Consider the following 22754-nt stretch of genomic DNA (forward strand, 5'->3'; position numbering starts at 1 on the left):
CTTATCAGGGGTAGGCAGAGGTGTAACACCACAGCGCAATAGCCATACTGTGAGCGAAATACATATGTTGTGTTTTTGCGTTTGGTTTGGTCGAATCTACTTCTAACATACATATATAGCATCAAACCTTTTTTCCTTTTCCGGGGTAAGCAGAGGTGTAACTCCTCAGCGTGATAGTCGTATTGTGAGCGAATCACAACTATGCCATCGAGACAGTCTATTTTTTACTAACACAAAAAAGCAAAAAATAAAAATAATTTTAACAAAAAATTAAACCGCTTTCAAAAACCACTCAAAATAAAAAATAATTTCACATTACAGGTATATACTGGATACCAATTTTGTATACGGTGCCTAATTAAAATTGCTAGTTAAGCTAGATAAATACATTACAAATATACGAAAACAATATGCTGCCAGCGTACAAACTCTGCAAGTCAGATCGTCGCCGAAGATGAACACACTGCTGCAGCACAGCAAATGGAAGCTATTAGTAATATTTAAATTTGTGAACTGTCTACTACCCCAATGCTTCCCCTGTTACATATAGCTGGTTAAATGTGGGTGTATTACACTCCCTGCCCGAAAAAAAAAGAAAGAAAAAGGTGGAACACCATACATGTGCTTTTTATTACACCTTTGACTGGGTATGTATGTTTGTTAGTAGTAGACGCATACCTACTGTTTTTAATTCATTTGAAAGAAATTTAGCTCATAGATGGACTATGCAATTAAAATCTGTTAGATCATAGATTAGTAGAATTATATGTAATGAAACTATTATAAAAAATAAATGTACTGACACTCTGGTCTGATATGTCGTGTAATGACAAGACGTATCTTATTTCGCATTACCTATATAAATTTCTGATTTCATCTATTTAAAGTAATATTTATCAGGTTATGGGCCATTATTACTCCGTAAAAGATTAAATCAGTTTTTTACCGAAATAGTCACGCGATTAAATGTGATTAAATTGATAGAGATTCACCGGCCAGCCACGAGCGACATTTTGTTCTAGAAGTTTTTCAGCGAACTGCAAAAATGAATTCACAAATACCCATTGGTACCATCGAGAAATTAATTGGCAGAGAAAATTATCCAACGTGGAAATTCGCCGTAAAAAACTATTTGGAACATGAGGAGCTGTGGGACACTATTGAACCGGATTACAAACATGATGTCAAAAAGGACACAAAAGCAAGATCTAAACTAATATTACTAATTGATCCCATTAATTATGTCCACGTACAGGAGGCGACTACGGCGAAACTGGTATGGTCGAAATTAGAGCAAGTCTTTGTGACTCCGGGCTCAGCAGAAAAGTAGGTTTATTACGAGAATTAATAACAACTACTTTAGGTAATAGCTCTAGTGTTGAGGATTATATTAATAAAGTGACGACAGCAGCACACAAGCTCAGAAATAACTTTGTAGTAGGAGACGAGTGGCTCAGTAAATTGCTACTCGCTGACCTCCCTGAAGTCTACAAACCGATGATTATAGCTATAGAAAGCTCTGGTGTGCGCGTTAGTGCTGATTTTGTCAAAACGAAGTTATTACAAGACGTCAAAGGGTCCGAATCCTCAGCCTATTATGTTAATGGGAAAGGACATGAAACAACAATTGAAAAGTAAATTTGACAGAGTCGTACTGTGCCCGCAGCAAACATATTGACATAAGATATCATTTTCTGCGTGAAAAGGTTTCTAAAAAGGAAATAAAAATTATGTACATGAGTACCGAAAGAATGGTGACTGACATACTTACTAAAACTACAACACGCATTAAATTCCAAGAATGTGTTCGAGAAATGGGACTACGTTTTGGGGAGGATGTTAGATCATAGATTAGTAGAATTATATGTAATGAAACTATTATAAAAAATAAATGTACTGACACTCTGGTCTGATATGTCGTGTATTGACAAGACGTATTTTATTTCGCATTACCTATATAAATTTCTGATTTCATCTATTTAAAGTAATATTTATCAAAATCTAACTTAACAAGCAATTTTAATTAGGCACCGACTCCAAAATTGGTATCCAGTATATACCTGTTATGTGAAATTATTTTTTGGTTTTGAGTGATTTTTGAAGGCGGTTTAATTTTTTGTTAAAATTTTTTTTTTTTTTTTCGTCTATTATACTTCATTATTTTGTTTCCTGCTTTGCTAGGCAGGGTAAAGGAACCATCAACTAAGTCTTCCTACTTTTATTCTGCCTTTATTGAAAGTTTGTTGGAGATTAGCTAGCTGCCACGCTACAGTCCTCCATGTTATAAATGCGTGTTACGTTATCGGCATTGACTACAAACAGTTGCATATGAAGGCATATTAGTATACAATAATATTACCTAAAATCTAAATGTTAGGCTAAACAATATGTAAGCGTTTCGATGTTCATAAAACGTTTTATGATTTTTAAAATATTGGTATTATACATACCTATTTATAGGCTATTAATTAAAGGTAGAGATAACCAAACAAAAATATAGCTGTATTATTTATTTGTGTCTGCCGTTCTTTATAACATCAGTCAAATTAAACTAAGATGAACAAAAATTACAAAATAAATAGCACAAATATTTGCACTTGTAGTTTTAAACAAAAGAGTGGTACTAAAACTCTCTACACACCCAACTTGCCGACGAGCCCATATAGTATTTTTATGAAGTGATTTTTCGGCAGTCGACGAGTTCTAATAGTTGCAATTTGAAACACTGTGACAAAGGCACGATTTTATCATTATTATGTTTCGGCAGTTGATTAATTGACGTTAAATGTGACCGGTCATCCAGGGGCGTAGCTAATGGAGTAGGCGGCGCAGTGCACCGGGGCCCCCAGGCTAGAGGCCCCCGCACCCTAACCAGAGACCTATTTGTTATTGCTTCCACCCAGGTTCACTTATTGACTAAACGAGTTACACACTCTGGGACATGGAGGAGCCCTTTTTGCCAGGATAGCCTGCGCAGTTGCAATTTGCAAGCGTAACCATAAATAATAAAAATTAAAAACACTACATGGACCACTGTGGTTAACAATTATTATAATGTAATTAATATAAGAAGAGTTTTATTCGCATTGTCAAGTGTATTATGCGGTGTCTTCAAATTCCAATACCAATATAATTCAAATGTAACCATTTATGAGCTTCACTAACCCCAACTCAAGAATATTTAAAATTAGTTCCTGAACATAAAAGTTTTGCTTGGATATAGATAAAAATAAATGAAAGAAGAATCTACTTTTTTTTACGAATTGATTATCAAAATGCCATCACCAATGTATTGGGCTGTGACACCAAATTTTGTGTGTAGAGTACATTATATTGAACTATTGTCAGGATTCTTTTTTTTATATTATCCACCCTTCTTCCATTTTTCTCCAGGTGTGTACTCAGTCATTGGCTTTCCAGAAATTCCACAAGTTCCTATACCTACTCTTCCTGTCAAATTGTCTGGTGATGCAAATATACTTTTTGTTCTTACACCTGGTTTTTTTGAAGCTTTTGAATGGAAAGACAACCATTTATTCTTTTCACTTTCTCTTTCTTCTTCTATTTGTTTAAACCTTTGTTGCTTTTTTTGTTTCTTCTTCTTGAGGTACTCTCTGTTATAGCCTTTGCCATGTCTGAAAAGTTATTATTTGAGGTTTAAAATCCATTATATTACTGATAATCACTGTCTTTAGATAGACTTGCCAAATCAGCCTTCTGCAGCAATAATTAGTTTTAAGAATTAGTATAATTGAAATGTAATAGAAACCCATGAACTGAATTTGAACTTCTTGAATTCTCAAAAAAGTATAAAACACTTAAATGAAGTAATTAAAGTAATAAAAATTGCTTAGTATTCAATAGATTTCTTAAATTTCAGTCAGTCTGGTGAAATTTTTGTCATTCAGTTTTTAAATTAAACAATTTTATTTTAGAAATGGCTTCTCAAATAATAACATATCAAGGATTTCACACAACTCCTGATTTTGCATGCCAAGTACCTTGTGACAGAAAATAGTTGTTCTGTCTCTACTGACACTCATAGGAACTACAGACATTAGGCAGTTATATTCAAAATCTCATACTAAAATTATACTACATATTGAAAATGTGATTGCATTCCCTAGTCCCTACAAACTTTTCCTGTTTGAAATATCTGTACAGATGGAGTCCATTTTTGGTATGTTTTTATATGTGCTACTTATTGTATGTAATGTATATGTAGTTTATGTAAACAGGGTCACTTTAACACAATGTTAATGAAATCAGATACTCTATTATTTTATTTGGATTTATTTATTTTTTTCACTTTGCATCTACAATTGGAATAACATATTATAAAGTGTTATTTTCAAGAAGATAAGTATGTGGTTCATTTAGCAATGCAATATCAAAATAACCCTGTATATTGTCTGTTAAATTTCAAATACAAATTTGTTTCATTAATTAACATCATCTGACTGCATGTAGACTATCAATAGATTTTGATATTGCTGGGAACTTAGCCCTACCAGGTTAAAGAAATACCAATTATTATTTTGATGGTGCACAATTATTAATTTACTTTAATAAAAACCTTGGTTCAAACCCAAGTATTCAAATCGTAATGCATTACTACTATACTATTACTTAATACTCTTGAGGTATTAACTGAATTTGAAGCATATTTTTATTTTTAAAAGAATTAAGTAATATTTAAATATATGGACTGGCATTATGCCTCAATGTACCAACTAGTTGTAAGCAACATTTTAGCATTGATTTTTGTAGTAGCTGGATTTTGTATGAAAAAAAAAACAAATTGGTTGACACATACTTTTTTGTGTCACAGATATAAATAAATTGGAAAGTATCACATTTGAATTGTGTGTCACAATGTGTGTATTAATAACTTATTTTTAGTATAATTTGTATAATAGCACATTTTAGAATAACTGGATCCATATTATAAGTCTCTATTAACATATATCTAGCTATTTCCACCCCGATAGACCAAGATAACAATATTTATATTTTCTTAATGATAATACTAACTTGCTTTCATCTCCACTAAGTGGTCTCTTTAATCCTGATGTCTCTAGAGATTTCACATCATTAATTGAGACAACTTCTAATGTGGTATAGCCATCAAATTTAACTTTTAATGTGGCATCTGATACATCCTCTATGAGGGCTTCATAGAACCTGTAATAATTACAAAATAATTTTAAAATTCTTAGTGTATTTTATACAAGTTGCAGAGACCATTTGGCTTAGGTTTTGCTTACCTATACATTGACCACAATGATGGTGTTTTGTTTTCGATAATAATATAATTCATACATAATGAATATGAAAATTTATTATTCTTTAGATTACTAAATAAATTGAATCAATTGTGTGACAAAATACACAATAGCATTTACTTACATGCCATCAGCCTTCCACTTAGCAAGACACTTTTCACCAACATGCCACTTAGAATAATATTTTTCCGCAACGTCTCCATCCGCGCCCGCCAACAGGGATGCTGTAACATCATCATTATTACTAGAACCATGAATATTAGTCACTTTGGAGTCACTGTCTTGAGTTTTTATTAGATCTTGTGTCAACTCTATTACTTCCTCCAAATCAGCCTTTAATTTCAGGAGCTCTTCGTTCTGCGGGTCTGTTAGCAACGCCGCTTCCACCTGCATAATGAAGAGTTTATAGTTTAAAATTAATATAAAGGCATACTGAAAGTGATAAAAATGTATGTATATTGTAATTACCTGTTGCAATTGTAATTTGTAATTTCTCAAATCATCTGCCATTGTAAAAAGTAATCTTTTATCATAAAACTTTAAACGGCAACAACCACATTTAGTAGTTATGAACGATTAAGGACCATTTATCAACAAAATACAATTATTTTGTTACCATTTGTTACAACTCACAAGCATGTTACCATATATATCAGATATATATTATAATTCTCTTTGCATGTTACAAGCTACTGTTGCCAACCTTATTTAACCAAAACCAGAAAATGATATTATAACAGAAAACAGTAAAATTAGGACTTTTGGGCAAGGAGCAAAAAAAAATCCTGATTTTGGTCTTTGTCATAGATAACATCAAAATAACATGCTGAGTATGTGGTTTCAATGAGGGTACCCCAAAAAAATCTGCAGAGTATGATGTTACTATCCTATCGCACAAAGCCCTTGAGGTGACGCCAAAGAGAATTATAATATATATGGAAAGGTGACGCATTGAATAAAATTTGTAAAAATGGGACCCAACAAAAAACTAATAAATCTTGTGTTAAAACAATAGGGTTGGCAATACTGTCCCAAGCTGCTACGGATTACAGATAAAAAAATGAGTTTCTAAATTATGCAAATATACCCTTATGACAAACATACATATGTACCGCGGAGACAATACTTTTCCTTCGAAGACGAGGCAATGTAGCGTTTATTAGCAAAGACCCTAGTAGCTAAAAACTTGTGACTGCTTGTGACGATAATATAAGTCCCCCTCTGTGGGCTCATTGCTCAAAAAATTCTAATTCAGCGCCGGAAGATAAAAAATAATCTATGATTTTTTTAAATTTATTTATTACGGCTCTGGAAATAAGTCTATTGAGCCTTATTAAAATTTCAAAGTGCAGTGTTGCCAATTTAGTGGATTATTCCCAAATCTGTTCATTTTGGCCGAATTTTATGTAAGATATTTGGCTTTAATGGCTGGTTCAATTGTTGTTTTTGTAAATAAATTAAAATAGAACAGTTGGTGGAGAAGGATATAAACCCACTCAACTATACACATTACGTAACATAATATAGCTTTTTCCGTCTAAAATAATAATGCGTTTTGTGAGGTTGTATTATTATTTTAAGTCAGTAAAGTTGTAAACCACAGAAATCTACAATTATTACATCGCGGAATACAAAATCTAAAACATGAAATATAAGATTATACGTATGTTATACAGAGATATTTCTCACTCTTTTAATTCTTTTCAGCGTGTTGATTATTATTCAGTTGACATACCTTAAAGTAATGCAAACATATTTGTTTACAAACCTTCAGTTCTCAAGTGAAGTAAGTTTTTATTATCGTGTAAATTATTTTTTTAGGAAAATACTGCGTTTTGTACATGCGACATTATTAGGATGTAGTTTTTTTGAAATGTCAAAGACGCAAAACGCTATTTTGTCTTGCCTATATTTTGCACGTGTTAAATTTCTCTTTATATTTTAAAGTCATTAAATTGCGGGTTGTAGAAAAAATAGTTGACAACCCTGTCAGTGTTTCAAAGTAATCTTTCTATATCTATTATAATAATTCTCTTTGAATTGTATTTCTTCCCTCCTCTTATTTAATGTAAATATTTATAAAGCTATTTCCTCATTTATTGTACATAATAACATAAAAATATAGTTTGTATATACTTATTAATATATTGTATTGACGAATATTATTATTATTAATATATTATATCTTGACAACTTTCCTCACTTTTAATTATAATTCCGAAACCAATTTCCTTCCTGTAATATGTTTCCCTAGCTTTATTGACATTGGCGTAGCACAGCAACACAGTCAGTGTTGCCAGAAGGTTACATTTCTTACATTTTTCGTTACTTTTGACCCCCTCGCGTAACATGTAAGTAATTTTTATATTTAAGGCGATACCTCAAGGTCCATTTTCATACATTTTGTTTCGGTTTAATCTGGGTAACTAAACAAGTAAGTGGATATTTCGGCCTTTAAAATTTAATATGACGAAATTTTAAAGGCAGAAATATCCATGATTATTAATTATTTTTACATTTTTCTTTCAACTGCGAGAACTTATCACTAACTAGACGTGAATTTAAATTCTTTACTTGCCAATACTTGTTTAGTTACCCAGATTAAAGGCGAAACAAAATGTATGAAAATGGACCTTGAGGTATTTTTTATTATTTTTATTTTTTTATTTATTATTTTATTATTTTATTATATTTATTATTTTCGTAACTTTTGAGAACAACGAGATTTGTAATACAATTTTTTTATTGTAAACAGTTCACGAACGCATTTCTATTCAACGCCTCCAAATTGAACGCACCTAAAACTGGCGGGTCTAAAAAGTATTTCAATCCATATCACACTTAGAGGTGGCTCGCCATGACAAAATGAAACGTATCTTGCCTATATTAAAACTTGATTTTGCTTGAGTGTGCGCGCTCGCGCACATTTCCTACTTCGCGAATCCCCGCGGTTTCGTAGCTACAGAAATGCTAGCCCAAAAACGCGTAAATTAAAAACAAAACAATAATGTAACTTTTGCAGCAAAAATGTAACATTTCAGGAAACGAAATGTAACTTACGACTCAAGGGCCCTGGCAACACTGAACACAGTGCTTGTAGACATAAAAAAAAAAATCTCTTTGAAGATAATCATAAAAAATATTGAGTATTTTGTTTGTGTTTCTCATACATACAATTTTCGCTAAATATGCCTAGCCAATATGAAGAAGAACGTGTTTGGGAAGCTCCTAATCATAATCAATACGAGGTACCATGAATGTATCTGCTAAAATATTCAAAAAAATAGGTACCTAAGTATCGTATGTATCTTTACATTTAGAGTATTTTATTACCGCAGGAAGAAGGCAACGAAGATGTTATAGAAAATCCTGAAGAAGTGTTGCATGAATGCTTAGAAAAGTTCAAAACCCCAGACTATATTATGGAGCCTGGCATATTTGGCCAACTTAAAAGATACTTCCAAGCAGGAGGAAACCCTGAACAAGTTATTGAGCAATTGTCAATGAACTATAATGCTGTAGCTCAAATGGCAAATTTATTAGCAGAATGGCTTATTCTTGGCGGTAATTATTATTTAAATCTTGATAAATAAGTTATTCTTTCCAAAGATAAAAAGTATTTCATTCCCTGTAAGTATATTATTCTGGCCATACTGTGTAGTGTATGGACTACTACTATTTTCACTTTATTTATAACAGGAGTAAAAGTCACAGAAGTCCAAGCAATGGTTGAAAATCATCTGAAAGATATGATATTGAAAACATTTGACCCTAAAAAAGCAGATACAATCTTCACTGAGGAGGGTGACGTAAGTTTAAATATTGAAAGTATTTCTAACAATAATAGTACATGTCAGGTCAAAATTATTGAAATAATAATTTATTTCTAGACTCCAGCTTGGTTAACTGAAATGATAGAACATCCCACTTGGCGATCCTTGATATACAGGCTAGCTGAAGAATACCCTGATTGTCTTATGCTCAACTTTACTATTAAGGTAAGTTTACATATATTTTTCTGCGATGTTGGCTTGTATAGTATTAGGTCTTTCTACTCAGTATCAATCCCAATATTGGTTGTGCATAACAGGCACTAATCTAAACTCTTATGATGAGTGCCATAACATGTGCCCCCAATGCATTAAATCTAAAAATGGGCAAAATGTGATTGTGTTCCTCAGTCCAACACCCAAAAGTTAGAAAGATGTGACATTTGTTGTCAATCATAATAATAACACAGTATGACATATATTATGTTTAGAAAGATATCATCTTTTTATGGAATCTTCCATAAAAAGATTTATTATTTGATAGTTTTTTTTATCTATACTTACACAGATTGTGAGATTCATTACAATGAAGACAATAAATCTATATACATATGTATATATTTACAGTTAATATCCGATGCTGGCTTTCAAGGAGAAATCACCAGTATATCAACAGCAGCACAACAAATTGAAGTATTTTCTCGAGTCCTCAAGTCGGCTATTGTGGGTTTTTTGCAGAGTTCTGATGATTGGCAAAACAGTGTTAATGAGTGTGCTGTAAGTATTTTTAATTGTGCTGTTTATTATAACAACACTACCTCTGTGTCATTTACTGCCCAATACTAAGCATAGGCTTCCTCTTCACAGAGAGTTTTAGTCCTCCTCTTCAGGATAAACGCTGGCCTTATATAAGTTTGCAGACTTTACATATTTTCAAAATTCTTCTTAGACAATTCTCATGTATAAAATGTTAAGGGCATGATAATTGGTAAATAATATACACATAACAACAATCAGAGGTGTGTACCTTGGGCTTTGAAGCTGCAGACATTTGTCATGACAAACTATTTCATTCAGATGCACTTAAAGAACATTTTATTATAGACATCATCCAGCTAAGCCCTGGGGCCTTACCACCATCTCTTATAACAGTCTTATTATAACCTTACTTAGAAATTTCGTACCATGACGAGCTTAAAACAAGCTTAAAACTACGATGTCTTATCAAGCAGTTTTGTGTGACGTCATCGTAAATCATTCATTCAATAGCGTACCATGAAGTGTTTTTAGACAGAAGTAATATTGTTCTTATGTCAAATTTGGCAGTATTATAAAAGTTGCTTTTCCAAGACTTTTTTAACATTATTTTGCGATTTTCTTTCATATATTCTTCAAAAGTATATAAAAAAATGTGCGTAACTGTTTTAAATACTCATGATGTGTGTTATAACGGTATATCATCCAAAAAGGGCGCATAATTATTATGAATGTGGTGTGATTTTAGATGGCCAATGAATACGAAATCTTCGAATTTATAGAGCAAGACAATGCTGCTAGTAATTAATATTCCCATAATAACTGTAGTTGTCGCCCCGAAACTCTCCGAACTCTGCCGCTGCAAAAAAATGCAAACCACTTTAATGAAAAAAAAACCTCTTGAAATTCCAATGTCAAAATCTCAAGAATGTATGATTTCTTTGTTTTATATTGGTTCTATTAGGATTTTTATATAATTTCTAGGCATAATACGCTAGTATCTCGTCATATTTATTGTATTTTTTATTAATATGTTACCTATTGAATGTTTTAAACCAAATTTCTCATGGCAATTATTATTTAAAATGTATTCGAAGTATCGCTGTGCAATAATTACTTCATTGTTTTAGCATATAAAGTATTAAAGCATATTATACTCACTCGCTGCTTGACATCATATCGACACTATCAAGCTTAAACTATAAACAAATGTATTAAATAATATTTTATATCATCACTGCCACAATAAACATTTAAACTGCGACCGCGAACTTGGGTCTAATGACATTAGTAAAACCGTTCCGTTCCGTTTTTTTATAATTATACAGCTTATTTATTTTTATTCACAATGCACTTATAAAACTAACATAAAAATATATTATTCTGACTTTAATATTTATTTAAACAGTTTAGTATATGCGTGACTTGGAACGTACATAAAATGTTTAGCCATCTTAAATCAGGGAATAAACAATCATTCGTTCTTTTCCATCCCTACGCAGAAGTAAAACAATATTGTTTTTATGAGGTCATAGTACGAATCTGAGTAATATTACTTTAAGCTTGAAACAAAACGTTCCTGCAATATGATGGTTTTGTAAAAGATGGTGGTAAGGCCCCTGGCCTGTTTATATATCCAGACTTACGAACTGTGGCCATATAAAAAGATATTAAGTTAGTTGTATTATGTTCAAATATTTTAATCTCATTACAGAAAATGGTCTGCCATGGTGCTCATACCTATGTATACAGTCAAGTCATTGTGCACATCCTGTCTCAAGAACCGAGAGGTGGGGCCATTATGAAAAGGCTTGGTCAAGAAATTACTAGATGTGCACAGCAAAGGTGCAGCAAATGTGCTTAAAACTTTGTGAATATTACCATAAGATTATGATTTATAGCATTGATAAAGGTTTAATTTTGCACTGAGGTTGTGAGAGAGAATTATTTGTACTATCATTAAACATAAGATACCACATACCTAGTATTAGGTTGACTGACAAAAAAAAATATATAATCTTTTAGATTTCTTTTTTATATAAATACTGTATGTTTAATTATAATGGGATGGTGATAACCTACAAATGAAAATATGTGTGTTATGAGTAAATTAATACTAATTTGTTTGCCAAGAATATATCGACGGTTGAAAGGCTAATTGACTTAGGCGACATTTTTTTTCGAAAAAAATTAACTAAGGTGCGTTCGGGTAAGATCAGATACGGGGTAAGATCGTATAACGAAAAAATACAACGAACCTACGGTTATTTTTTAGTTTACGCTATGTAGGCGGCTACGCTGTCTCTTTTTGCCCCACCCTATATACCACAGTTGATGCTACGACCAGGAACGGGTGCGCTATGTGCATTGAAACAAAAAAGGTGGATTTCGCTCTTCTTAACATTTTTGAGACTTCTGTTTGATTTTGTGGACGTTTGTGGGCGTTATTAAAACTGAGTCCGAACTTACCCCGCGAAGGTCCGATCTTTTCTAAGGGTTTTAAATTTCTATACAGATATTATCATTTATTTTTAAGCTTACACAGAGAGAATTGGACGATGATTAAATTATCACATAAAGTAGCATTAATAATAACCAGTTTCATGTATAAAATGCCGGTATCGCTTTAATATTTTATGAGAAAAAAAAATGTTTCCGAGACTCCTCGCAACACACCGAAAAACTGTCCGAAATTAGCCGAACGCACTCTAATTAAAAAGAAAGAAAAACGTGTTTATTTTTAAATATGTATGAAACTTAGTGTCGCAAAAACATGGCGCTTAATTCATTTAGCCTTTCAACAATCGCGATATATTCTATGAAATAAATGTCGATTGTATTACAGTGGGCACGATGTGACTCCGATAACGTTAGCTTTGACGGCGGGCGAGTCGTGGCGCAACGCTCGCACGGCCCTCGCGGCCATGTTGTCGCGCGGCGCCTTGAATCCAGCCGACATATCGGTTCTGTACAGAGCGTACACCCAGTCTGAACCTCCACCAGTACATTTGTTAAGAATACCTCAGTTTTTAGGTTTGTGAATAATAATAATACCATTTATTTAAATACAAATATGAAATGTGTTCAAAAAGCTTTTATTAAGTATATTGGCGCCCTTAAACGACGCGAAGCCCCTTGGGGAACAAAAAATACCTCTGACGCGGATCTCGTAGTTTTATTGGTAAGATGTTAATAAAGCTTTTTCATGGCACCTTTAAGCTCAAAACACCGGGTTGCGGGTGGTTTCCTCCAAAGGCCGCCACTCTTTCGATATGAATTTCAAACAGCTTACAAAGTATAATCAACCACAAAAGTAGCTGGATGTACCAACAATGGGTTTTTGTATACTAAAATAATTTTCAATGGGTTTACTTTTAGTTAAAGAAAAATGAATATTTCGAATGAACTTTATGTACTTAGAATCCTTTTGAAGTTTTATATTTGTTCAGTTAGTCAATTACTTTTGTAGGTGACTGTGCTTACATCGAAAACGACTTTATTCCATTTGTACTTTAAATTTTTTCATATTGTACCGTATACCTCTTTAAGTGAATTTCTCATCACTATATTATTACCATTTTAATATGTTCTTTAATACTAATTGGACCGAAGTCTGTTAGACATTCATAACAAAATACTTAGGCACAATGCACATATTAGGTACCCATTTACTTACCTACAATTATGAAATATTTAGTTTTTCTCTTTAAATACGTTCTTAAAATCATCTCTTCATCTCTTACTTAATATGCAAGAGCATACAATTAATTAATGTTATTTTGATACTATATACTACTATACTATACAATATTCAACGCTCACTTTGATTTTACAGAGCTACTTGTAGATTCACTATTCAAAATGGGAAGCAAATTAAACCCTGAGCATAAATCAAAATATATGTATTTGCTGGCATACGCTGCCAGTGTATGCGAAGGTCACTCCCTGGGAAAGCCCGTCAAAGAGGAACTAAAAGCAACTGTCCAAGCAATTGAGAAGGTTCACGCAGTATGTAGTAGTTCCGCTAGTTCCAGTGAATTAATTGCGGAATTGCCGACATTATACCATTGCATTCGGTAATATTCATTGCACTTACCTAAAATGGAATAAAACATACACAAACACAAAAATGGCTAAAGGAAAAATTTTAAATTCACAGATTTCCAGTTGTTGGAATGGGTGTTTTAGTTTGGGTTGAATGTGTTGTTACTGAACCATCATATTTCAAACTGTGTACAGAACATTGTCCTGTACATTTGGCACTTTTGGATGAAGTTGCCTCCTGTCATTTGTTGCTGCACCATAGGTTACTCAGATTATTGGTACAATTATTTGAATCTCCTCAAGATGAATTGGAAATTTTAGTTCAGGTATGATTATAATTCACAATTTTAATCTTATGGCTGATTCCTGTAAACGAACTTACAAGCTTCCGTTGGTTTCATAGTGAAATATTTTTATTGGTTTATTCGTACCATTAACACATACCCAGTTACCAGCAGGTATGGTTTAATGAAATCTGTCATTGGTCTATTTCAAGTAATAATACAAGAAAAAATCCCACTATATATTTTGCCAGCATAAAAAGTAGCCTATATCATTCCCTGGGTCTCAAACTATGTCCATACCAAATTTCATCGGAATTCTTTCCTTGGTTATTGACTTTATCGCGTTCAGCCAGAAGACAAACAGACGCTGCGGGATACTTTGTTTTAGGATAGAAAAGATGAAAATTATTATTATTATTTCAGTTGGAGTTAAAGAAAATGCTTCTTGATCGTATGGTAAACTTATTGAGCCGCGGCTGCGTGGTGCCAGTCCTGCGTTACATTAAACAGTGTTGGCAACGTGGCGATACTGATATATCATTGATAAGATATTTTATAACAGAGGTAATGAGTCTCCTTGATATCCACAATAAGAATTTACAAAATACAAAAATATATAATGCTTGTCAACATTTCAAGGTTTTGGATGCAATCGCTCCACCTTACACCCCTGAGTTTGTGCAACTTGTGTTACCAATGGTGGAAAATGAAGAAATTACTGGAACAATGAGAGCAGAAGGCGAAAATGATCCTGTGTCTGAATTCATAGGTAATCAAAGTATTAATTTTAATATTATATGTAATATTTATGCTAATATTATAAAAACTTTGGGTGTTTAGATATTTTAATATTTATTAGAAATGCAATCAGAAACATTTAAACAGACTTAAACTAAATTTGGCACACACATGCCACGGCCTGTATATAAAATATGTAATCCGAAAAAGTACCTTCACGCCGGCGGAAACCCTAGCAATACCTAGTATACGTAGATGTGACAAAGAACAAAACAGGTCTCAAATTAGATCACAAAGTAAGACCTACTTTTCAAAATAATTGCAATTATTAATTGTAGTCCGTTTTTATGATAGACATTACCATCAATTATTACTTACTATGCAACATGAATGAATTAATACCCTAGCCGAATTTCGGCCACAGCAGTCAATCTCAACGGAGATGAGCCAGATACGCAGGAGATACTGTAGTGCAAGTGTGTGCGCAGTACACATATGCGCACTCTGTTCCTTCTCGCTCATAGTCCAGGAGACAAACGTACATGAGGGTTAAATCGACACACTGTATATATGTCATATTGACATGTAGGTATAAAATGAATGTCTGAGGAAAATCTACGAACTCTTAGTTTCAGTGGCTAGCATGGTGAACTGAAGACTTCGGAATAATAGCCATTAGCAGCCCGTATCCAGCGATACAATATAATTTACTTTTTAGTAATTTAGTTATGATTTTTAATAGTCTATCTATTTTTCTACAATTTGATAATTGTAAATTTTTTTTTCCAGTTCACTGCAAGGCGCACTACGTTGTAGTTTAAAAATGTTAATTTATAAAAGTAATTAAACACATTATAATTTCTATAATTTATTATTAGTCATTCAACGTCCCCTAGCCGCCTTTCTCTCATAATATCTTTTAAGAGCTTCCTCAAATACAACACCTACTGTCCGCTTTTTCCAAATGTCAATTTTAGGTTTCTCTTTCACTTCAGTAATTTGTGTTTCAAAGATTTTAACATCTTTAATATCCGAATCAGTTGTCGATTTTTTACTATTATCTGGAATTGGGGGTTTCTTAAACTCCTCTTCATTTTCATTCTGATTTACATTGACATCGATTTTCTTATCAGCTTCATCATCACTTGACTCATCAATTGAAAAGTCAGAGTCCGCATCAATATTTTCATCATTCTTTTTATGCTTTTTCGCCATTCTAATGTCATCAAGATTTAATCTATTAATTTCTTCATCTGAGTCCTCTAACTCCCCATCAGATAAATAACCTTTATTTTCCAGTGAAGTTTTTCTCTTTCGGTAATTTCTTTTCTTCGATTTGTCGAGATCCTCACACTTATCGATTTTCTCAGTGGTTGAAATATTCTCTTTCCGATCTGTACAAATATTTGTCTCCTTTTTCGCGGTAGGGTTTTCATCCTTTCCTAATTTTTGTTCGTACAGATGGCGATAGAAACCTCCTAAAAATATATTAAATCGTGATTAAAATTTACATAACTGCACAAAGATAATCTTGAAAATAGAAAATATATTATTTTTTCATTTTTTTCTAACATACCTAAGCACAAGCTTATGTAATATGATTTGGCTGACTAAGTAATAATAAAATGAAAGTGCCGATAGCCTAGTTGGGTGTGGAACGGACTGCCGAGAAATGTATAATATCAGCCCTGTGTTATATACTCTCCCACTGCTGGGCACGGGCCTCCTCTACTACTGAGAGAGATTAGGCCTTAGTTCAACACGCCGGCCTAGTGCGGATTGATGACACACACAAAATTGCTATAGAGAACTTCTTAGATATAGGTTCCCTCACGATGTTCCTTCATCGGTAAAGCAAGCGACAATTCACAAAGAATCCACACATCATTTTAGAAAAATCAAAGGTCTGTTCCCTTGGGTTTTGACCCTTCGGACATTCGTGACGGCAGTCCGTTCCGCACCCAAATAGGCTATCGACGCTTTTAATGTTTTTTTATGTCAATGATATTTCTAAGAAATCTAGGCACGCAGTAAAATACGCAAATAGGTCTTTTAGTAACAAAGCCAACGCGAGGTTTAAAAGTTCCTCGTACCTGAGCCGCCAAGTCACGTTAAACACTCAACTACGACGGCAGATTCTGATTATGAATGCAAAAGTAAAAAAAAGATATTGTTATGGAGCCAGGCAGAAAGATGTTAGTCTGAGAACCGTTTTACGTTTCGACCTTAAATACTAAGAAAAGAATGCTTGGTTATCATTTTATTCATGCCAGTTTTTTTAACAATATAAATGCTCGTTTTAGTTAGAAAGCCTTGTAAATATTGCCTTGTAATATTTTATTCAATAATTACCTAAGTCTTTTTGTTTAGTCACATCTCCTATGCTTTCTAAATATTCTTCACGTTTCTCTTTTTCTTCTTCTAATTTCATTTCCTCCAATTTCTTTTTATAGGCTGATGTAACAAATATCTCTTTGTCTTTAAATTCGTCACCTTCCTTTTCTCTTTCCTTTTGTATCTAAAATTAAAATATGTACTTACAATATAGGTTACCCATCAGTGGCGAAGGGTGAAATTTTCCGAAAGGGAACGCGACACAACGTAATATAAGTTAATATTGTTTATAAAATTTTGTTTCACATTCCCAATGGTTAAACGGTAATTCAGCTAAAAGTTGTATTCCAAAAAAGGCATTATTTTAAGAAATTTATAACAAACCTTAAAAATATACTGTATTATAATATATGTATAGTCACGCGCGAACTCCGAGCAATTGCGGGTCGAGTTTAAGTTTTCCAATCGCCCAAGGTTGTAGCAAGAAAATACCAAATATATTTAAATAAATTTACATTCTTAAATCAGTGTATATTGTAAACTAATATATTATTTTGTATCGAAAACATTTAAAAAAATTACAACGCACGTTCTCCGACTGATCGACATCGATAATGCTATAACGACTAACGGCAGTTTTTAATAAACGATCAACATATTACATATAACAATAACAACCTTAATCTTCGATCTGATGCTGAAAATAAACCAAACAAAATATGTAATTTTTAAGCATATCAGAAAAGCTTTGTTCCGATTGGTTCATTTTCCCAATAGATGGAAAACATCAATTTGGATCGTTTATTGAAAACGGCGATAATTCACTATGCCAACATTCTTTAAAATTCCTCGGAGTTAACGCGCGGAGTATAGATCCATTATGAAATAAATGAAACCATATAAAACCCATCAGTCAGTCCCAGTAAAGAAACACACAAGAATATGTTTTTTATTTAGGGCCACTACTTACGATTTCACATCACAAATCTATAAGGCGACCAAATACAAAAGTAACTGGGCCATATTAATAAATCAATATCACCTTTGAGAAAAATCTCAAGTATCTCTCATTTAATGTATTCAACTATTTAATAAACTGTCATTTAAGCTGTCATTTAAGAGCTTGTTCTAAGCTGAGTCGGCGATGTTAAAGAAACAAAACTCGGCCGTCGTAATCTGTCACATATTGTGACTTAAGAGATCATTTCGGCTGATGTTTATATGGGTTTATTGAATGGCAACTATCTTAGGATACTAGCCTTTATTTGGCAATGTCTCGGCAGATATTGCACCTCAGAGTGAAACTGAGTTGTATGATATATTAATACATACTACACTGATCTATGCTCTTATTGAAATGAGTACTATCTAAATTTAATATTGTGAGAGCAGTCAAATGAAAAATATTTGAAACTTGAGAAACCATACTGCCTCTTAGTGTTATATTTGTGACTAGTAATACTATGCTGTAGACTGTACTCTACTTATTGATAACAAATTTTATATATATGATATACAATATAAAATATTTAGAGTACACCTTAAATTATTTTAATAAGGGTTACTGAGCTGAATCCCCACACATACAAAATAAATGTGATGTAATTCAGGGTGGTTCATTGCTGCTTATACATCTCGAACAGGTTAGTAAAAATACACTATGACATACCTGTCTTTCAATTCTTCTTTCATTTTCTATTTTTCTTTTGTTTGCTGATATAATTAAATTTTCTATATACATAGGCTTTTTCTCTACCTTCTTTTTAGACATTTCTTTCTCTTTTTTATTTATTACCTCATCATATATCTCATCATACTGGTACACTGTAGGATCCTCCAGCATTGCCTTCTCTTGAGAAATTTTTGCCTGCAAAGTAACCATGGTAATATTTAAAACAAAATTGCATTATGTACTAATACTATTATGAAAACTAGTTAAAAAAATTAAATTATTTCTAATATTAATTGTTACCTGAGAAGGTAAATTAATAATATTATAATTAAAATTAAATACAACCAACAATCCTACACTACATCATATTGTATTGTATTTAAACAGTGAAACAAACAAACAAGTATTTGGCGGAATAGAACCAAAATATTCTTTATGTATACAGCCAAATAGGATCGAAGTAGGCAAATAGGCCAAAAACCAAATAGTAGTGCAATACTTGTTAATCTAGTGATTAAAGTTCATATAATTTTTCATTTGAGTATTGCCAGAAATAAAAATTATACCTGTCTGTTACGGCTCTCATTGGGCTTAAACAATACTGGTTTTTTTCCTTCCTCTTCAGAGTCAGAATCATTACCAAAAACATTTCTCGATGCTTGAAAAGTCAGTTGTGGTGTTTTGTCTGGCAATATAAGACCATATCTAAAAAATATTACAGAATTATGTTAACAGTAGAAAAAAATTAAAGTTTATATTCATATCATACAGAAGAATGTCCAAAATCTATAAATATTATAGGTAGGAAGCTGTTCAAAGTATGTATTGTTAAGAGATATGACAGAAATAATATGAAGGGAAAATTGAGAAGATTATCATTTAAAAGTGTGGTACATATGTATTGGTCACCTATCTATGTAAAAGAAAATCATATAAAGTTTCTGCTTTTGTGTGGTAAGTAGCAATAATTAGTATTAAGGGTGTATCACTGTCATTTTACCAGATATTGATATTTTAGTGTTAATAAAATAATTATTGATTACACAGTTAATAAATTTCTTATCATCAGTTCACTGCTGAGAATTAGTAAAGCTTTTTGATAACAGATGGCGCTTTTTATAATTTATATACATCATATGTAGAAATATTTGAGATCTTATTCCTATTAATATATAGATGGAAAAAACTAAGTAAGTAAGTTACATCCAATATTTTTCCAAAATGCATTTTGCATGTTTAGTCCATTGAAATGTTACATTTTTTAGGCCTTACCTTGCGTTTTTTAGAGGACGCAATTTTATTTTTTAGAAGTGTAGGGGGGGTCAGTGTAAAGCTAAAACCAAGTTTGTGGGGTCGCCACCCTTGTCCCACGGCCGCCATCTTGGTTTGAAATGGTTTTTACGATGTATCTCTTAAACTATTTATCTGACAAAAAAAAATTATAGACATTTTATGTTGCAAATTAAATTCTCTACAACTTTGGTCCAGTAACTTTTTGTCGTGAGAACTATAAATAAAAAAGTTATAAGCGAAAATGTTAAGAAATTCAATGTTAAGCAATGTCCATTGCAACGTCATCAGAACGTGTGTTTATAAGGTTCATAATACGTACAACACAAACCCGCGGTTGTCGGCTTGTACGCGAATTACTTGGATCCTGAATCGCTTTGGGACAGATGAAGCAATTGCTTAACATTTTTGCTTATAACTTTTTATTTATAGTTCTACGACAAAAGTTACTGGACCAAAGTTGTAGAGAATTTAATTTGCAACAAAAATGTGTACAATTTTTGTCAGATTAATAGTTTAAGAGATACATCGTAAAACCATTTGAACCCAAGATGGCCGACAAGGGTGGCAACCCCACAAACTTGGTTTTAGCTTTACACTGACCCCCCCTACACTTCTAAAAAATAAAATTGCGTCCTCTAAAAAACGCAACCCCAAATGTAACTTTTCAATGGACTAGTTGTTATTCCGCAAATTGGCATATTTGTATTTTTTTTTAATTTAATCATAAACAGGGCTTTGTAGCTGTGTAACCACATTGCCCACTGTACAGTATACTGGTAAGACAATTATTATTTAATGATACTTATTAGCAAATTGGTACAATTATACAACCAAATCTGAGAGTGGATGAACAAGAATGCTGTAACTCAAACCAATGTTTTTTGCACATATTAAGCATGCTGTGATGTCATGTGGACATTTCAAATAAGACTTAGAACCAATTAATAATAACTTTAGGAGCACAAATTTGGTCCCAATGTCAGGTTTATAGCTGGCTAGACCATCTTAATGTCTAGAAAAAAAAATAAATTTGAAGACATAAATTGCATATTAATAAATCTCCTTTGCCTTTTCTACTGTCTGATAAAGTAGACATAAGTGACTCAATATGCGTCCAGCATTCATTTACGGCCTAAAAGTACTAATTATTCTGTTTTAAAGAAATATATAAAACATTGGCAATATATAATTTCACAAGTGTATATTTACTTACTTTTTATTGCTCGCCATTATTAATATTTATGGAGAAAAAAAATTATTAGTATTCTATTCTTTGTCCAGAGTTATACTATAAATCATATGCTTTCACGTTTCACGTCGGCATTCTGTAACCTCTTAGAATCACTGTATTAAATTTCTTGATGAGAACATAGAATATTCATTTTCTATAGAATATGAAAAACAAATACAATTAGAGTTATCAATAAAAGTAAAACTAAGGCAATTTTAATGCGATCGTTAAATTACAACCTGTCGCAATTGTCAACATAAAGTAATATACCAAAGAGAATATAATCACTACGTTTTAAGAGACAGGACTTAGTACAAAGTAATAAAATCGAATTTACATGGCGTATCAATACCAATATCACGGAAGAATACGTCAGGAACGTCAAATAACAATACTACCAACTGAACAAAATACATAGTGGTGAGCACTTTTATCGATATCGATAAATTCTACTGGGTGGGAATCGACGCTAAAGCTACTTTGATAAAATTCATATAATGTATTTTCGAGTCCACATTATCAATCCAACTCGCAATATACAGTGAACATTTTAGCACTATAATTACAAGGCTGGACTAAAATGAGGACTCAAAATAAAAAGCTTTCACATGTTGAATAATAATTGTATTTTAAAATAAAATCCTTCATTCACCATGTAGGCGAATATAGTTGCACTTATGATAGGTCAAGTTACAATGAGAATATTTAATTATAAAGTCAAAGGATGGTGACACTTCTTTGTCGCACTTCTCTTGAAAGATATTATCATTTGTGCAATAATTGTTTATAAAAACATGGCACGGAAATTCAAACAACATTTCATCAGGAAGTGGATCAGCTTTCAAATTTTTCGATGGTATGGCTGACTTTCTAAGGCGATTGTTCTTTTTATTAAAATCTTTGTTATTAAAGTGAGAACCACACACATATTTCAAAGTATGCAGCTTTTCTATGGGAACATATATCAAATCTTCTTTTCCCACAACCTGAACTCACTTTCGGCATCTGGAAATATTTTTTAATTGTAAATAAATTGCTTATTAAATTATATTTAAGCCTAAAATCATAAACAGTGCCCAGGCACATTGATTGCTCAACGCATTTTTAAGTACACACATACACACATACACGAATTTAGTATATTTTGTCCTGATGATCAGTCATCAGGACTTACTATACTATCTTACTAATATTACAAAGCGTGTGCATGCAATTGTATGTTTATTATTCGTACCCGCAAAAATCTAAAATGATTGCGATTAAACTTGGTATGTAGATAGTTAGAATTACTACTTTTTATTTACACTATGTTCCCACAGAATCTGGACTTAAATAGGTGAAACCATG

General features: G+C 32.4%; 3 protein-coding genes and 1 long non-coding RNA gene across 4 annotated transcripts; 2 read left to right on the top strand and 2 right to left on the bottom strand.

The window, feature by feature from the left end:
* Nucleotides 1-2495: 2495 nt before the first annotated feature.
* LOC115448366 (survival of motor neuron-related-splicing factor 30) lies at nt 2496-6149 on the bottom strand. Its single transcript, XM_030175777.2, has 4 exons — nt 5754-6149; nt 5410-5672; nt 5035-5184; nt 2496-3635 (listed from the first exon to the last, which is right to left on the bottom strand). Exons 1-4 carry the CDS (start codon nt 5793-5795, stop codon nt 3365-3367), a joined length of 726 nt encoding a protein of 241 aa, XP_030031637.1. The 5' UTR covers nt 5796-6149; the 3' UTR covers nt 2496-3364.
* A 2139-nt stretch (nt 6150-8288) lies between these two features.
* LOC115448353 (negative elongation factor D) lies at nt 8289-15744 on the top strand. Its single transcript, XM_030175761.2, has 12 exons — nt 8289-8533; nt 8624-8849; nt 8985-9094; nt 9176-9283; nt 9683-9832; nt 11526-11656; nt 12657-12844; nt 13647-13887; nt 13971-14181; nt 14563-14703; nt 14779-14908; nt 15667-15744. Exons 1-12 carry the CDS (start codon nt 8474-8476, stop codon nt 15696-15698), a joined length of 1728 nt encoding a protein of 575 aa, XP_030031621.1. The 5' UTR covers nt 8289-8473; the 3' UTR covers nt 15699-15744.
* LOC119190556 lies at nt 10378-10671 on the top strand. Its single transcript, XR_005113004.1, has 2 exons — nt 10378-10466; nt 10560-10671. It is a non-coding gene; the product is annotated as an uncharacterized LOC119190556 (long non-coding RNA).
* On the bottom strand, nt 15733-21677 carry LOC115448354 (nuclear speckle splicing regulatory protein 1). The gene is made up of 6 exons (XM_037442738.1): nt 21647-21677; nt 21390-21561; nt 19450-19588; nt 18881-19078; nt 17230-17395; nt 15733-16355 (listed from the first exon to the last, which is right to left on the bottom strand). The coding sequence occupies exons 2-6, from the start codon at nt 21404-21406 to the stop codon at nt 15760-15762; spliced, it is 1116 nt and encodes a 371-aa protein (XP_037298635.1). The 5' UTR covers nt 21407-21561; nt 21647-21677; the 3' UTR covers nt 15733-15759.
* Nucleotides 21678-22754: the final 1077 nt, after the last annotated feature.

The sequence above is a fragment of the Manduca sexta genome, chromosome 25 (assembly GCF_014839805.1).
Source record: "Manduca sexta isolate Smith_Timp_Sample1 chromosome 25, JHU_Msex_v1.0, whole genome shotgun sequence".
Lineage (NCBI taxonomy): Eukaryota > Metazoa > Arthropoda > Insecta > Lepidoptera > Sphingidae > Manduca > Manduca sexta.

What these genes read in the sequence shown, in the direction of transcription:
- LOC115448354 (XM_037442738.1), bottom strand. An exon ending in ATGAGAGCCGTAACAGACAG is followed by an intron (nt 19,079 to 19,449) that starts GTATAATTTTTA and finishes GTTACTTTGCAG; the next exon opens with GCAAAAATTTCTCAAGAGAA. An exon ending in AAAGAAGAATTGAAAGACAG is followed by an intron (nt 17,396 to 18,880) that starts GTATGTCATAGT and finishes TTTTAATTTTAG; the next exon opens with ATACAAAAGGAAAGAGAAAA.
- LOC115448366 (XM_030175777.2), bottom strand. Translation starts at nt 5,795, where the DNA reads ATGGCAGATGATTTGAGAAATTACAAATTACAATTGCAACAG. An exon ending in ACAAATTACAATTGCAACAG is followed by an intron (nt 5,673 to 5,753) that starts GTAATTACAATA and finishes TTCATTATGCAG; the next exon opens with GTGGAAGCGGCGTTGCTAAC. An exon ending in CTTAGTGGAGATGAAAGCAA is followed by an intron (nt 3,636 to 5,034) that starts GTTAGTATTATC and finishes ATAACTTTTCAG; the next exon opens with ACATGGCAAAGGCTATAACA.
- LOC115448353 (XM_030175761.2), top strand. Translation starts at nt 8,474, where the DNA reads ATGCCTAGCCAATATGAAGAAGAACGTGTTTGGGAAGCTCCTAATCAT. An exon ending in TCTTCACTGAGGAGGGTGAC is followed by an intron (nt 9,095 to 9,175) that starts GTAAGTTTAAAT and finishes ATTTATTTCTAG; the next exon opens with ACTCCAGCTTGGTTAACTGA. An exon ending in TCCTGTGTCTGAATTCATAG is followed by an intron (nt 14,909 to 15,666) that starts GTAATCAAAGTA and finishes TTTTTTTTCCAG; the next exon opens with TTCACTGCAAGGCGCACTAC.